Source organism: Ischnura elegans, chromosome 8 (assembly GCF_921293095.1).
Source record: "Ischnura elegans chromosome 8, ioIscEleg1.1, whole genome shotgun sequence".
Classification (NCBI taxonomy): Eukaryota; Metazoa; Arthropoda; class Insecta; order Odonata; family Coenagrionidae; genus Ischnura; species Ischnura elegans.
Genome location: NC_060253.1, coordinates 42,710,702 through 42,724,358, shown reverse-complemented (window position 1 = coordinate 42,724,358; position 13,657 = coordinate 42,710,702). Strand labels below are relative to the sequence as shown.

The 13,657-nt window shown below is 34.8% G+C and overlaps 1 protein-coding gene across 1 annotated transcript in view; it reads right to left on the bottom strand.

Moving 5' to 3' along the window:
• The window catches only part of LOC124163505 (regulating synaptic membrane exocytosis protein 1), a 444,545-nt gene that overhangs the window by 54,428 nt on the left and 376,460 nt on the right, over positions 1-13,657 (bottom strand). Inside the window, exons 12-14 of the mRNA XM_046540458.1 lie at positions 12,751-12,861; positions 9,933-10,131; positions 8,818-8,914 (exon numbers count right to left, since the gene is read on the bottom strand). Coding sequence (XP_046396414.1) covers positions 8,818-8,914; positions 9,933-10,131; positions 12,751-12,861 — 407 coding nt within the window. The remainder of the gene's footprint in view (positions 1-8,817; positions 8,915-9,932; positions 10,132-12,750; positions 12,862-13,657) is intronic.

Genomic DNA, 13,657 nt, shown 5'->3' with positions numbered 1-13,657 from the left:
CAAAGAGAGATGTTGATAAATAATAACTGCATGTATAAATTGTAGTGAGGAACATCTTCTCGTCAGATACGAAGATTATGACTATTTAACCTAAGATTTCATTAAGAAATTTTGCTAACACAGAGAAGAAATCAATTATGTACTAGGAAATCATGATACATGAGGCAAGTTAAATTAATCATAGATTAAACTATTGCAAAGGACATAGTTGGAAAAATCTGTAAACATTGTACATTCACATGATTAAATTGATGACTGCCTCAATTATTCTAGATATTACTACCTCGAGCCTTATAATGTCAAAGTGAAAGTAAAGCAGGTAGTTAGGTACTTAGACATTTCATTGGCCACTAAAATATTAAAAAATTCTTGAGGAAGAAAATGTACAGAAAAACCTAATTGCCTATTATACATATGTACTTAAATTATGCAATAGGAGCACATTGGAGACTAATCACATAAAAATTGCCCGTTAAATTACCATATAAATAGTTTTAGCATTGATAACTGTGATTAATTAATTTGATAACCGTCAAAAGGCTAATAATACTTACCTATTATGGCAACTAATGGATTAGAAGAATTAATATTAAAACAGGCAGATAAGTTAAAAACCCTAAGTGAACACTTAATAATTAGAAAATATTAAAATATTGACTATATTTGAAAAAATACAAAATACACCAATGCTAATTGAATTTAGTATTAATACTTTTTTATGAGAAACAATTAAAATGATTGAAAACATTCATTACTTACATGAGTTAATCATTTAAGGAGGTTTACGCAGAAAATTTTCATCACCTCATCAAAGGAATTAATTTGTTTAGAGCCTTCTGTCATTCATACAATAAAATTGAGTGTTTCCTCAAAATTTACTGGAATAAATCCAGAGAAAAAAGAAGGAAAGGAAAGGAGAAGTTTTTGTGTGGAGAAAAATTTGAAATATACTTTGCAAAAGATATTCAAAAGAAATAAGAAAGGTGTCGGAAACAATATAGTTGAAAAATGAAGTATTGAACTGAGAGAAAATGAATGAAATATAGGATAGCCTGAAATAGCAACTCTCTGTGTGGGATAATTAACCCCACCTTTTGATTCAACAATATCTCTTCAGACACCATACACCATGAGAAAGCAGTTTAACATCCATCAGGCACAGGATGAATTTTCAACTGTCCAAAACCTGTCTCCAGTAATTTGAAAGATGTTGTATATATGCTGAAACCTGTAAAGGAAGGTGAAGGTTAGAAGCAAAAAAGGTGCCAGATAGGGTGTCTTTCATGAAAGTCAGTAGAAAAGGAAGTCTCAGAATCTTGGTTGATAAAGCAATGGACGCTCATGACACCACCACATAAGAGTGAGAATTTAATATATTAAAAAAAGAAGAAATGATTGTGCTGTGAGCTTCTGGTTACTATAGGAAACTGTGCTGCAGCTATGGGAATAATATTTTGGAGGAAGACTGAAAAAATAGCAGAACCACTCTTCTGCAATCACTTCTAAGAATACAGTAAAATAATGACCTATGTCACATACAGCAAGTGTGTGCTAGTATTTACAAAAAATGACTGAAAGCAACATCCAAGCACTGATATAGAACGTTGAAACAACTGTCTCAAGCTACTGACATTTTCTAGCTATAAGGTTTTGAATGTAAGTTGCAATTGCCAGTAATTACAAAGCCAAAATTTTCCTGAGTGATTTAAAAATATTTGCAATATATGTAACTGTTTTTAAAACAGAAGCCACGTTTACAAAAAAAAAATAGAAAAATAACAAAATGATTCTAGACAATGCAAAGAAAGGCAAAAAAACAATGCACATCCATTAATGTGACCTCATCTGAAGGTAAAACATAATCTCTTTTGTTGTCAAGGCAGTGAAATTATTTCCTTTACATAGATTCACAATTTGTCATTTCTAAACAAGCCATGCCAACGTGACCGCAGATGCGAAAAACAGTCTTCTGGCCTTGCATTTAAATTTATTTTTTTTGTGCTACTCATGAAAAATTCACCATAAATCTATATTTGATCTCAATTTTATCTTATTCTAATCCCATCAGAAGTCATGGAAATATTAAAAGCAAAAGAAAATCAAGGAGACATAAAAATTAAATAAATAATTGATTTGGTGGTACAAAATTTTGTTATAAAATAATAATTGTTATATTTCATCATTTAAGTATTTAAACCCATGAGAGAATAGCAAATGTCAGTATTTACAGACAATTTTATGAGTACAGATTCATGAACAGCTATTTTATTTCACTTATAATCCATCAATGAATTGAATCAATCAGAACACATTCTGAAATGACGATTAATTAGTTTCCAGGTACATAATTATTTTCTGAAACATTGGTAATTATGAAATTCTTTACTGAGTAAATGTTTATTATGGTTATTCAATTAGGTTAATTTTTTATTAATTAAGCAATCTAAGAAGTATTTGAAAAAGTTTTGGAATCCTAGCATGGCATTAGATATTTTATTTTGTTTTTAAAGTTAAAAGTAATTATTAAACCTTATAAATCCTGCAAATATGTTTTTTTCAAGCAAATAAATATCAATAAATAATCATGATTAAGTAAAAAAACTTGTTAAAAAGAAGTAACTCCCTCCTCTTTCCTTGAATACGTATTTCACTAAAAGTGATAAAACAGCTAATGCGTTTTGTGCCACTTTTCTCAAGATGGCATGAAATGATAAATTGAATGATACTGAAATAGAAAAATGTAGGAAAATAGTTTAATATGTGAAATAGGAAAAACCTCTGAGAGACTTTGAGAAGACCAATCATAATAAAGAAGAAATTGATGGTATGAAGACAGAAGCCCAGATTCAAAGAATGATAGGCTGAAGACTTGAGGTGACGTCATACTATATATAAACTCCCATATGGAAATTATAAGAACAAGGTTATTAGAGCGAGTTTCATAGTTAGATATTTGCTGATACATTATAAATTGAAAGATATCAATGGCAATATCAGAAGACAAGAGATTGTAAATGTGAGTGTTTAGGTACTTATGAAAGTAGCTCATGTAAGTACTCTTCAGACAGACAAGTAGAGGAGGTTAGCAGATTTTCAGCGTCATGGTAGCTGGTGCCTAATTTCTTGTACCAAACTAGCTCTAAACTGCAAAAGAGTTAAGTGACATATAAATAAGTTTAAATCAAATTATAAAACTTATGGCAATTTAAATTTACCCCTATAAGTAGATAAAACATACTGATTAAGTTTTCCGGTATATATATCAATCCTACAGGTAGGTAATCTGTGAGAGTTATTTGATGAATAAAATAATTGAATACTTAAAACTGTCAAGATACCGCCCAAAACTACCCATATGTACACTAATAAACACACATGACTAAGCTTGAAATCTAATTCAAGCCTTGATTCGACAAAGAAAGTGTGGCCAATGAAAAGTCTAAAACCTTAAACGTTTACAAACTAGTCATTATGAGGTTTGAGGGGAGCCTTGGATGCATGATAAACTCAATCACAAGAGCTGAGCATGGTCAAATAATTTATTAGTTGTGATTTACTATTGACTCAAATTATTCAATGTTTGACCATAAATTTGAATTAGGATCTTTTTTATTTTCAAAGGATTCCTGTGGAAATGAAGCATTTTGAAAAAAGATGCAAAAATGGAAACTACGGTTTCCACATATTTTTGCATGCCACCATAGAAACAAATCAAAATAAAATACCACTAAAGGTAGGATTAAAGCATAACCGACTTCATTTGAATAGAAGTAAATGTGACTCATAAAGTGGGGAAATTAAAGATGTCATTTTATACAGTAGCCTCAATTCCATACACCCTTCATAGTTTTAATATGATTGGTTGTAAAGATGTGTGATGAACTAGTTGCGTTTGGTAGGAATAAGTAATAGTAAAATAAAGCTATTGATAGATTTTCAGCTTAGCATATACATATATACATAAGGAACAGTCACAATTGTGCCGATGTAACCCTAAAATGACTGGGAACAGTACTTAGATGATGTTAATCTCTTTCACCAAAATCATCAAAATTGTAGTTCAAAGTAATTTCTCAAATAAGAGTAATGAGAAGGCAGAGTTTACCACCATTAGATAAATGGATATCCAAATGAGTATTTACAGGGGTTCACAAAATTAAATGTACATTTTAAGGGCTCGAATAGAAGAGGATATGAGGCAATAGCACATCAAATGTAAATATGAACACATCACCTTTAAATGAAATTGTATCATAGCTCTAGCCAAAAGTAGATGAGTTCTATGTATTAATATAACTAAATGTGATGATTACTGTATAATGTTAAGGCATTCAATCTAATATACGATTTGATATGCCTGAAAGGTTAAACTCTTATTGAAGTTTTTATTTTAGCTTCAGTGTTTTAGATAATGCTTAAATCTTCATATTATCTTGTTTTTAGTTACAAAAATAGTAATGATAGAAAGTGATATTAATATAGTAAGCCTATCAACCAATATCAGCAGTTTAGGATGAATTTTATAAAGAATATTTAAGCATGCACAATTAAAATAATCAGAATGCACCATTGATGACACTTCAATAATTTCCTAGCAAACGATAAATATTTTACTTCTTTGCAAAGGAAAACTAATTTCCTAAAATATAAACCATCTAGAAAAAAATGAAGCTAAATTTAGAACAAAAAAAAGGGAAAAATAAGAAAATGGGAGCATTGCACTGGTTGTATGACTTTTACGGAATTAATTACACCTTCATGTTCTCAAAAGTGCATCAAATTCAAAGTTATCCAACACAGCAAAATTGCTTCAAGCATTGATTGCGTGGCATAAGTGCAATATTAATAAATTTACAGGTAATTTTTTGACAAAACATAAAGTTCGCCGTTGTGGGACTGTAATAATTATGGCAAAGGATATAATTATGCAGTTAACTTTGAAGAGTAATTTATAAATTAGTACAGAAAAAATATCCATGATAGGTATGAAAAATTTATTTTATGAGATAAAACGATGAATTTCTATCAGTTCGTAAAATTAAAAAATACAAAAAAGTCTCTTCACCAAGCCTTAGGAATCTTTCTTAGAGTTTATGAGGAATAACACAGATTTTCGAAGAATGAGAATATAAAGAGAAGCTTTCCATGAAATTCGCAATTGATGTAGTTTTTCACCAGTCTTATTGAAAATAAAGCTGTTTTTTAGGCCCAAATTTCCATCTTGGGCTCCTTCAGAAAAATGAAAGATGGGAGAGACCTTTGGAGCGATCAGGTAATGGGCTCTACCAAGGGTCAGTTGTAAAGGAAGAAAATGATAATTTAATGATTCAAGATATCTAAGAAACTTTATTTACATCTTAAAAATCTCAATCAGAAAACATCGTTCTTGAGAAAGACAGGCTGTATTAAATACTCTCATGACGATCTCGAATGACTAATTTACGTATCCTACGGTGTATGCAACACACGGCACTCAAGAACATCGAGGTTAACAAATACTTTAGGATACATGCGGAGCACGATTAAACATCAAGTTGGTGCATTTATCGAAAGTATGATAAATCAAAAAGTTCGTTCGAATTTTAATTTCTAGGAAAAAAAGAAATACAAAAGACAGTTGTAAAACTTGGCGCGATATGAAATAAAGAACAATTTGTGAGGAAAGAACTTTGACAGTCCTTTTCTCATGAGTCATTTAAATTGGATGGATTAACATTAAGGAGAGGCGAAATTGATGACTATGGCGTCATACACAGCGGAACTCCGGCTATTAAACGAGAGGACACCTAAAAGTTGCAATTTCAAACATAGCGAACGCTCCTAACCGCTACAAAAATTAGCCGTACACTTACTTTTGTAACGCTGACAACGCATAAAATAATAACGCTATGATGATTTAGGACCGTGATGTGTTATGTAAATCGTTTTATCGGAGTTTTTAACGCAAAAAAACTCGGAATAAGTCAAACATAAAATAACATGCAGTAGTAACATAATTCGCTCCGTTTTCAATTGTAGAGTCAGAGATACTCCTAAAATCAGTGAACATAATTGCTAATTGTTAAATGCTCATAATACCGAGAAATACGAATAAAATTCGAGGAGTGCAGCGAATTTACGAGCTTACGTCTTTGCGTCCTTCAGCGCTTCCCATCAACGTTTCAGCCGGTGCTTGGAAGCACAAGTTTCGGACGTAGTCAAGTTCTGAAACTGCGAGTATTTTTTCACATTACACTATAATTAGAGGACAAAATGAAAATGGTAGACCTGACCTCGAAAAGGTTTTCTTATAAGAAAAAAATCAGAGGGAATTACAGAATCGTTTCCTATGATTTGGTAAGTACACAAGTGACAGTAAACTCCTTGGCTATTCAGCGCCCCTTTTCACCTTTCCATGATCAGGTTGCGTGACAATTTAAGTGTCGCAAGCAACAGGTTATATTCACGAGAAACTCCAACCCAACGGTTAACGCTGTGCACCTCTTATTCCTCCGAGACATTAATTCGGATGTTCGACCTCGTAAGATAATACGCATTTACCAGTTTACTTCCCAAGGATACAAATTCCTTCACTATATTTAACATCTTAGAAAAGGATTGTGGGTAAATATTGCAAGATTTATATGTTGTGTACAGGTTAAAGGCTGTATTCAACAATCACGGGATAGGAAAAAGGAGTATCTTGCGACCTTGCCCTCAAGTGAGCTGGGACACCGCTGCTTGATGAAATGCAGCAGAAATCAAGAATATATGAGTATATTTTTGTAGTTTGTTGCTGACATGAATGCATGCGATGTACCTATGATTAAACATTCTCAAAAGGCGTTATTAATGGCTAAAATGTCAGGTAAAAGTGAGACCGTTAAACTAATAGGCCACAATAAAATGAAAAAGAAAGACCGCAGTTGCAGTAGCAACAGTACACGTATATACAGGAGCTAATACATCGGGAAAATCAATTCTTATTGCCGGAGAAAAAACTAAAGTGTGAAATTATAAACGAGTAAAAATGTATATATTATCAAAGTACGCATTAGATGTAATGCATACGAGTGGGTATCATGTAAATCCTGTTACAGTCTGGAATTGTCATGATCAACTCTTTCAGTGCCTAATATTGAATCACAGGAAGAGAAAGATTATTCTATTATTCTAATTAGGTGAAAACGATAAAGTGGTCCATTTGGTATTTTTCCTGAAAGTTGGGAATATTATATCATGTCTCTAAGCAGAACGTAAAAAATAAAAATGACACGAAAAGCACATTAATTAAAACTGCACCAACATTAATTTTCTGACTAATTCTAAAATGTTCATCAATTATTATCTACAGCTCAAGTTTTGGGCAAACTAGAACGATTATAGCGACATGAAACACCAAATCATACAGTTAGATGCTGAGAGTAAACATGCATTAGGTTTTACTACAGGGAACTGCGCTTCTGCTATTAGTGAACAGAGATTGAATGTCATCACGTAGAAAAATACATTCCCCTGTGAGATAAAATAGGATTCTCTCCTGCTTTACAATGCTTACCGAATGGTTGGCTTCGGCCCACTATAGAGTCTTTACATGATGACATGAATAACAGAATTTTTAAGTCCATGGAACAGTATTCGTGTATGAGTGACTGTTGTAAGCTAGTGAAGTAACTGAAGCATTCTATCAGCAGTAAACCTCATAAAATTAATCGCACTACCTTAGTCCTTTTTTTACTAAATCACCAGAAATAAAAATAGTGTGAGAGGTTTATACGAATTTTCCATAAGTTTCTACATTAAAATCTCATTTTATTTTATCTATTGTTACCGGCACTTAAGCAGAATACCGTATCGTGAAAAACCTTGGAGCCAATAGGTACTGGATACACGGCAACGGTGAATTGTGTTACTAGTTTCACAAGAATAATTAATTTTGCACCATGGAAAAAACGCAGGCTCAAAGTAAGTTACTTCTTTTCAAATTGAGGTATGTTCAATAGTGCTGCGTGGGATACATGAGGGTACTTTTACATGGATGGGTATGGCATCAAAAAACAGAAACTAGATGTTGATTTGATATACTAAGATCACAGTAGTGTCGCTGTACTTTATTATAGAGGAGAGAGCGAAAAAATTGGAGTCGGGTTTATAAACTGGGATTCTAAGTAGTCTAAGCTATTTTTAAAAGTAAAAAAATTAAAAAAATTCTCTTTGCGTGAACAATAAACAGTGGTAATAGCCATAATAAAATAACAAAACCGCAATGAATAGCGTTTTAAAATTATATGCTTACAGGTAATCAGTTTCAAATCCCAATGGTCCCGGTTTGGGTTTGGATGTTTAGGGAGTCATGCAGTATTAGTGACAAAATACAGAAGAATAGCATATAAAACAAGTTCGGAAATGAATATAGATACAAAGAAGGGTTAACAAGTAATTTATAGTTTATCCAGCAAACTGCTATAACCCTTGACGTGATGCACTTAGAAACGCAACATTTTTTTGTAGTCATAACTTTTTGCATAATGCTGCTTCCTCTTCAAATCAATTATTTTCAAGAAAAGAGAACCGAACTCCGTGAAAACGACCAATACTGGGAATATTCTTCTGAAAACATACTTTATATACCAAATAATACCATCTTTATACAAATACTGTCACAATAACCTAGAGCGAATTCGCAATGATTTACCCATCACGCATTCCCTCACCAAAATGATTAAAAATAAACCATTTAGAAATATATTCACCTTTGTTTACATGCAAATCTTTCAGCACTAACATAGATACATCTTAAGGAGGCTATACAAAATAGAAAAAGGTAACCCGACTCACACTTGTGAACCTCGTCGCCTCCTCCGGTCGTCGTCCATTCCCTTCTCCGCGGAGAGGCCCATTTGCTGGCCCGACACACCATCTGTGTTTGGAGAACCTGCGAAGGGGGAAAACACAGGGCTTCAGCACCACATAGAAGTTGAGAAACACGTCAAGTGGGTCTTCGAAAGCGCGCTTCACATCCACATATCATGTTGAAAATCTGATTTTATATTTTTTCAAATCATTAATTCATTCATTGGGTAAAATGGTTATAAATGGATTTATTTTGGGTTAGTTTGGCATGGTATATAGTAAGCACGCTTCCCTTCTCGTGAGCCCAGGTTAGAATCCTGACGGAAGCTAAGATTTTTCAGAAAAAGCTTTCATTTCTTTAGTACTGTGAGGAGGGAATCGTGAAACAGCATTATATCCTCCAGATGGGACATTTATATTATGTAAATATGGTCATGATGGGACATTTCTATTTGGTTAAAATTGGTGAATTTGCCCGTCATCAAATATCTGCGAAAGGATTAAGGCCGTAAGTATTTCATCACAAAGAGCTTGAGAAGTTGGCGACGGATCATTAAAATCATTAATTCATTCATTAGGTAAAATGGTTAAAAATGGATTTATTTTGGGGTAGTTTGGCATGGTAGATAGTGTGCACGCTTCCCTTCTCGTGAGCCCAGGTTAGAATCCTGACGTAAGCTAAGATTTTTCAGAAAAAGCTTTCATTTGTTTAGTACTGTGAGGAGGGAATCGTGAAACAGCATTATATTCTCCAGATGGGACATTTATGTTATGTAAATATGGTCACGATGGGTCACATTTATATTTGGTTAAAATTGGTGATCCGGTCGGCAAGGGTTCGGTCCGTCATCAAATATCTGCGAAAGGATTAAGGCCGTAAGTATTTCATCACAAAGAGCTTGAGAAGCTGGCGACGGATCCGAAAACAGAACAACGTAGGTGTCTATAGCTTAAAAATTTCACTTCCTTAATTTTATTGTTAATATGGATAGAGAAATAGCCTGATCGATGGAAGAAGATAGTGAATCCATTAAATTTTCGAGCAATTTATGATGTGCCAATATGTCAGATACATCAGAAAATTGAATACACTCGCTCACCAACGTGATTTGAGGATGACTCGCCATCTTTGGCTACTCGACCTCCCGTCCTTATCGAAGCCCTTCGGTTGACGTTGGCAGGTGGCGACTCCCCGCGGTGCCTCGTCGTACTTCGTGATGGCGTCAGGTCTCTGTCCGGTTGAATGGAGCCATGTTGCAGAAGGTCGTAAGCAGAGGCACGGCGGACAGGGGGCTCGGGCTGAAATAAATTAAAGGATGAATTAAAGAAACTATAGAGACTCCGGTACGTCCGTAGAAACTTCATTTATGCTGCCACTTTTGGTACATTTTAATCATTTCAAGAAGTGCGCGTAGCCGGATAGTGAGCACAGAGTGATCAATTTTTGCTCTCAAAACTTTCAATCGAGTATTGCACTCGCTAGGAAAACCATTGAAAAGTTATAAATTTGATGAATTATATCACCGCGAGCTTAAAGTTCCGTAAAGAAACCTTATTTATAGCTGATTTTTCCGTGGATTTAGGATCTCTCTGCCACCAGCATTGCGAGTGGCGACTTTCGCAAACCCTCAGTAGCCCTGTGGACGAGTCCGGAGTCGGAGTTCGAAACGTAGACTAATATAAATAATTAATATGATAAACCCGGTGGGAATCTCGAAAAATGTTTATCCATATTATTCGACTGGAAAGCATCAAATATTATTTTATTTAAATTCGCGGTGATTGAAAGAAAATGTACCGGCTAAGTGATGAATTCTAATTGTTACATTCGTGAGATAACGATTAAAGCCTCGCTATCGTTTGGCTTTACGTAGCATATCGTGACCTTTCTGTTGAGAGAAATAGTATCCCCCAGGAAAAAGCCTCACCTAGGGGACTAAGGTTGGGAAGCGAGAGGAACTATGCCTACTAAGATTCCAGGTTACCGGGCGATGGAGGTGGTAAACTGTTACCGTAGAATGGCTACTGATGGGAACATTTTGAAACGTCGACGGGCGTTTCAATTTTTATGCAGTATTTTCAGATAAAGGATTTGAAAATCATATGGGGAATAAAAATTATTTGGGGATGTTGTAACGATCTATAAGTACTTTAGAATTAATCAAACTACTGTAATGAGTACAATAATGATTGACTTGTGAAATATCATCGCAGAATTTTAGATACTTAAGCACCAATTATGAACGAACTCCGAAATTATCACCTGTTGATTTCCTAGGGGTGGCAGTGTTACAGTGTGTGTATCAGCGACACAAAATAAATCAGCCTCGATTTTCCTACCCTTAAGGAGCACTATTCAGATATTTATATTGTTTTTTACTTTCAAAATAAAGGTAAAAGTTTTAATCATTAGACTTCAGAAAAAGTAATAAATTCAACGTATGGAGACATTTATTAGTGCTAAAATTAATATTTTAATTATTTTCTGTGATACGGACCCAAGCAATTTTGGACATGTATTCCACAAAAGATAGAGGCCAAACATTCATATCTATAAGTCTGCATACCGTAGGGTGGCGCACGGGCCAGCCCGCCAAGCTGCTATATACCTTGAAGATCCCGGATGAATAAAGAAAACATCCTGGTTGTTATGCAGCAGATAGAACATAACTGATCTGAAAATTGCATTACTGCTAGGATAACATCAAGGCACTGCATCAGTGCACTGGTGCGGAAATACGTGAATACTGCACCATAAAATATTTATTTCGCACCAAAAAAAGTCTCCCTGTGGTATAATTTAAGGTTAGTAGGAAGGATTCAATTCGAATCGCATACAATGATCAGAGATCCTTTTCGAAAGAAGGCCAGGCCAAACATGTGTGAATGTATTCGAAAAATGCACGCGTAGATTGGCATGTCATACTCAGGACTACTCGAATATTTTTCAAAGTTTCATGCGGATTAAAAAAATAAAAATAAACTTAATTTTGTGATTGTTATAATTAAAACAAATGACCCAAAGGTGATGCACGATTACAGAGTATTGCGATGGCTAAGTTCTAACAATACGTACCTCAAAATTCGGCCGGTTTGACACAGGTATCTTAAACAAAGTGTAATATCATTAAAAAATAAAATTCAAGAAAAAAAACAACTCTTTATTGGCAAATGTATGCTTCTATTTCAGTTATATGAATTTTTTGTTTTTAATTTTTGCGTACAATTAGAGGAAAAAATCGTTTTCTTGCTATGCTGAAAAGTTGCTATTTTTGAGATACGTGTTGTTAGAACTTAGCCATCGATTGACTCCATAAACTTAAATAAAGAGGATTGAATTAAGAACCGTGGTGTTCGGGCCGGAACAGCCTTATGTTTGTCTATTCTTTCAAGTTGAATTTCCCTCCTTTCTTCTTTTTTCCCGCCTGCCTTGGTTTTTTGTTTTTTTTGTTCCTCTTCGCCTACGGAGGGCTCTAGAAGCCCAGGAAGAATAGTGCATGCCTTGCACCAGAGCATTCCTTCGCCTGTGTCAAGGAGAAGAGGAAGGTCTGGATATCTCGCCGAAGCTCGGGCGAGGAACAGGACGCACGATGGACGTTCGGGGTGCACATTTCGGCGGAAGCCCAGGTAAGGTGGGAATCCCTTCCTTATTTTCTTTTCCGCCCCCTTCATTTCTTCCTTTCCATTTTCAAGATTTGGTTTCCAGTCCCTCATTTTTTCTTTTATTATTTCGTAGTAAACGTAAGGCTAAAATCCGGCCCTGCATGCATTGCATTTCGGGCGGGACACAACCGCCCCGTGACGCGACACGTGGAATGATGCCAGAAAGCAATACTCCATCACTTTAATGTATACTCTTTGATTTTGGAGAGGGGATTTTACCTCTCATCCCCCGCGAATCCTCCACTGAGATCGTACCTGGACCAGAAGGGACCCGTCCGACTCTTCGTCGCAGCTTCGTTGTCTCGGAACAGCGCGGGAATGGCGCCTCCTCGCCCGGTGTCGCTTCTCCTCCTCCGACGCGCTGCTCTGTGAAAAAGAATAAAAGAGTGAAAATGTTTAGGGACCCAGGGAAAAGAATATAATGCCACACTAACCAAAGGTTTATTCCGCCGTTTTTAATTTATCTTCAGTTCATATCCGGTCCGTCACTTATATGCAAAATTTCAGTTCTTCTAGAAATGATAAAAATTGACTAGGGTTTTATTTTGTGATTTTTTAAATGATGATGGGAAAAAGCAAGTCTTTAGTAATTTTCCATACATTAATAAAACATGCACCGATTAAGGTTTCAAATGGTAACCTTTAGAATAACATTTAGTCGTTAAAATTTGGGTAATTACTAAAAATAATACCAGGAATAATCGAAAAATTTGGCACTGAGTGAAAAAATTGAATCAACATTGTTATCTTAAAAAAAATTACGCATGCAACAGTAAAATTTAAAATATGATTCGGTATTAATACCTGTTATGGTTTTGAACACGATCCTTTCATCTACGAAATAGCTAATTTATGCCATTTCCTGGTGATTTTTGTGAAGAAACGCGCAATGAAATATATTTAAATATACATGAAATGTCATGAGAAAAAATCCCCTTTGACCGAGAATTGAACCACGGACTTTTTAAATTCCGGGCCACTGAGCAGACCACTACGCTATCCGGGTTCCTGATTTCCAAGGAAATTGTACCAAGGCTAATGGTTCTAGATCCTCGCGGTCTATCAAGGATGGAAACATGAGGGAGAATTGACTTCAATGAAGCCACAAACTGCTCAAGACTTCAAATCTGCGCTAATACCGCTGTAATGCGTAATATTTCGA